This window comes from Poecilia latipinna, unplaced genomic scaffold, assembly GCF_001443285.1.
Source record: "Poecilia latipinna isolate Pla-1442-1.1 unplaced genomic scaffold, P_latipinna-1.0 Scaffold42, whole genome shotgun sequence".
NCBI classification, from domain to species: Eukaryota; Metazoa; Chordata; class Actinopteri; order Cyprinodontiformes; family Poeciliidae; genus Poecilia; species Poecilia latipinna.
This window is the reverse complement of record NW_015112658.1, coordinates 719,000-722,768: the sequence shown is the minus strand read 5'-3', so window position 1 is coordinate 722,768 and position 3,769 is coordinate 719,000. Positions and strand designations below refer to the sequence as shown.

The 3,769-nt window shown below is 47.2% G+C and overlaps 1 protein-coding gene across 1 annotated transcript in view; it reads right to left on the bottom strand.

The window, feature by feature from the left end:
* cbx4 (chromobox homolog 4 (Pc class homolog, Drosophila)) overlaps positions 1-3,328 on the bottom strand; it is an 11,110-nt gene extending 7,782 nt beyond the window's left edge. The window contains exons 1-3 of the mRNA XM_015048456.1: positions 2,964-3,328; positions 2,812-2,855; positions 2,069-2,134 (exon numbers count right to left, since the gene is read on the bottom strand). Of these exons, the coding sequence (XP_014903942.1) occupies positions 2,069-2,134; positions 2,812-2,855; positions 2,964-3,032 (179 nt within the window). The 5' untranslated portion in view covers positions 3,033-3,328. The remainder of the gene's footprint in view (positions 1-2,068; positions 2,135-2,811; positions 2,856-2,963) is intronic.
* Positions 3,329-3,769: the final 441 nt, after the last annotated feature.

Below are 3,769 nucleotides of genomic sequence, written 5' to 3'. Positions count from 1 at the left end.
TGACTCAGCATTGGCTCATAAATAAGCAGAGGTGGGCGAAGGCCAGCTGTAAATATGCTTCCCCCTAGGCGCGCTCCGACACCCACCCTCATTGTCGGCCTCGTGCTGCAGATGTTCAAATGACCAGAGCTGCCAGAAGATCGTCACAATAAACAGTCCCCACCGCTGCAATGCGCGCAATTTGGAAAACGCCGTCTAACGGGGTGACCCCTATTCACACAAGGTTTAGCAATTACAGACTCGGATCCACCCTCCCCCCATCCGATGAGAGCAGAGAGGAATCCGCTACACACTCACACACACACACGCAGAAACAGAGAGTGCAGAAGCAGCTCTCCATAGCCATCCCAGCACACAGCTATACAGTCAGGCAGGGGAGGCAGGCGGACTGCGGGGGAATATGAGAGCCGTACACTGGAAGCGTTGAGAAGCGCTGTGTGTGTCAATTAGCCTTTTCAGAAAGGCGAATTCCTTTCCCCAGCCATCGCGTCTTCACTCGGCCCCCTGAGCAGGCTGCTGGCCTACAGAGGGAGCATATGTCAGAGGCCTCATGGGTCGGTGCGAGATGCAGTTGTGCAGGATTAAGTGACACTGGCATTTGAATTAATTGACGTTCTTGCCTCTGAAAGCAACATTCGAGAGATTCTGTTTGCTTTTTTAAGGCCTGTGTTGAGGCTGTGACCTCCGTCTGCAAATATCTGGAGAAAAGATATGCAATCTTCTGAAAGGTAGTTGTGAATAATTTGTCAAATAGAAACAGCGGGTGGGAGGTGGGGGCGGTTCAAGGTAATCCCACTTCCAGGTCAGCGCCAGAAAGTTTCGAAATGGGTGTCCAGATGGGAGAGGATCTTTTTTTTTTTTTTTTTTATGTCTGGCATCTTGCTGGCTTGGGCATAGCACTGTGGGTCTGGTTGCTGTGCAGCATTAGCAGTTTTTTATGATGTCATATTTAGGGAAGGCATTTATTTATACCCATATGACTTTGCACAAAGACGGACAGACATGAAATATGTTTAGGGAAGACAGGGAAGTGAGTGACAGACAATCACAACTGCTGCTGTGTGATGGCAGAAAAAAAACAGGATTTGTGACAAAGGTCAATGACAGGTCAGGCTGTTACTGAAACAACAAAAAGCAGAACCGAAAACAAAATTTAAAAAAGACTAGCTAGATGGACGCCACTTATAATTAAGTTATGACTTGATTTTAGTTTTGCCTGTACTTTGGTGCCCGAACAAAGCAGCATGGGCTTGGCTGATTTAAAGCGTTAGTTGCTAATTTGCAACGCAATGATCTTTATCGAGTTTTTGTCATATTTAGAGAAGCCAGCAGCTGGGAATGATACATACATACATTTTGTATGTATGTGACAGACATACATACAAAACACAAATGAGTAACATAGAAATAAATAATTAACAATAAACATATTTAAATAAATAAATGTGTGTCCCAACCCTTTGCTTGACCTCTCCCCTGAATCTCTTTTAAAGATGAGACTGTTTAGTCAACCCCTGCTCTCCTCTCATGCGTTGGCGCCACCGCCATCTCCTCCTCCTGTTAAAACCATAATAAACAACCAGACTGCTGTCCTTCAATTAGGCCCTCCAGTGCAGATCACCTCCTAAATTACCACCTGGGATGGAAACACAAAGGCATCTAATTGTAGTTTGATCCACATGGGAATCCTCCTTACCAGGATTTTTCAGTATACTCTCTTACTTCATTTTCTCTATTAAAATGTCCCATCAGGACCCACTGGCATTGGTTGGGCGTTAATTAACTTCTGATTTAGGTCCTCTGATATCAAATATCCATGCCTAGTCCCTCAGATCCAGTCCTTCCTTCAAATAGCTTGATTTGAGAATTCACACCTTTACATCCGGCGTATTTAGCCCCCTCCGCCACCCCACCTTCCTCTCCTGGGCAAGAGAGCAGGGAGTACGGGGGGGTGGGGAGAGGATGAGATATTGCATCGCCCCTCCTCCCATGCCCTTATATGGTCATGGCTGAAGTTGAGGCTGTGCGGCCTGGTCCGAAGTCCACCTCCGTGCACAGAGTCGCTCACCTGTGTTGAAACGCGACGAGGAGGCGGGGGTCCAGGATGTTTTCCTCCGGCTCCCATGTGTTGTACCTGCAGAGAGGAGAGGAGCCAACAACTGTCAGGGAGCCGCTGGGCTGTCACGTGCAAACTTCCCTTTTCAAACTGACATGCACATGCCTCCCACGGACACATTCCACGTATCTTCAACAGTGCTTGGACAGGTGAAGCAGGGACAGAGCGAAAACAGAAACATCCTTTGGATACAAATGATCCCCTGAATCAACTGATAGTTGTTTTTTTTTTTTGTTGTTTTGTGTGTGTGTGTCTTATTTCCAGGGTGAATTATAAAAACAATGAAGATGTCCAACCGCAGAAGCAAAAGAAAAAAAAAATCAACCATAAATTGAATGTGTGTGAGTGTGCATGTGTGTGTATGTATTATCCAAACGCTCCTTCAGCTCCAACATCGAGTCGGCCATTTTAGCACCACTATGTCTCGTAAATTCGCTGGCAGAGCAGAAATAATTAAAACGGGATTACATGGCTGTGCCTGCCACCCCCCACCCCCACGCCCAACCCCTTCCCTCGCATAAATTAGTGAAGGCATCCGCGGATCCACTGAAACACACACTCACATAAACACCCGCGGATTTGTGCGCGCAACGCCCTTCATAACTAGATGCAACACTTGCATTCGTTAATAATGTTTTGGTTTGGTTGTTTAATGACTGCGCTGGTGCAATTTGACGGGCGTGTTTCAGACTTACTTTGGAGACCAGCCGCGCCACTTGACCAGGTACTCGATCTTGCCCTGAGATGGTGGTTTGAGGAGGGGGGGGAAAAAATTGGATCAGGCTCGGATTCAAGCAGATGCAACATTTCGACGCCGTGCACGCGTCGCTTTCCCCCCCGCGGTTACCTTCCGAATGCGCTTCTTTTCGATGCCCTCCACCGCGAAGACGTGCTCGCCAGCGGCAGGGAGCTCCATTCTCAGCTCCGGTCCGATCCGATCGCAGGGAGGCGGCGAGGGGAGGAGAGGGGGACGAAAACGGTGAAATGCCCTCCGTTCAGTGCGTGCCGCGCCGTGCGCGCCCGGTAGTTTTCCAGTTGGATCCAAAAAATCGACAGTATTCCCTCCTCCTTCTCTCCTCCTCTCTCTGCACACTCCTTGGTCCTGGCAATGAGCGTAGAGATATTCACAGCGGTGCAGCGGCAAGCCTCTCTTTTCGTGCAGTGACGTCAGGACGGGAGGAGGGGAGATGGGTGAAGACCTTGCAGAAAGGTTGTAGTTTTCTTTTTTTTTTTTTTTTTCCAAAAGTTGGACTTCAACGGTCGACGTGATTTGAAATTCAAAACTTATCACCTGATCTGAAGAAAAGTGCACAAAAAAAAGAGAAAAAGGAAAAATCCACAGTAACATATTCGTTTTGTCCAGAGCTGGATTATGTGTCCTAAAGCACTTTTTTTTTACGTTTGGTCCCAGTTCCAGTTGCCATTATTTATTAAAATAAACTGGGAACTAAATTTCTCTGACTTACACTCATCTAGTCATTAACATCACCCTCCTTGTTTAACGTGGTAGACACAGCGCCATGCTGCGCAGACGCGTTTACTCAGCAGAAACAGGAGATCTGCTCATTTTGATGAGAGGATGGATGAAGCTGTATGCAAAAGACTTTTAGCAAAATGTACATAAAACCACACTTGAAAGCAAAGTCGCTCCTT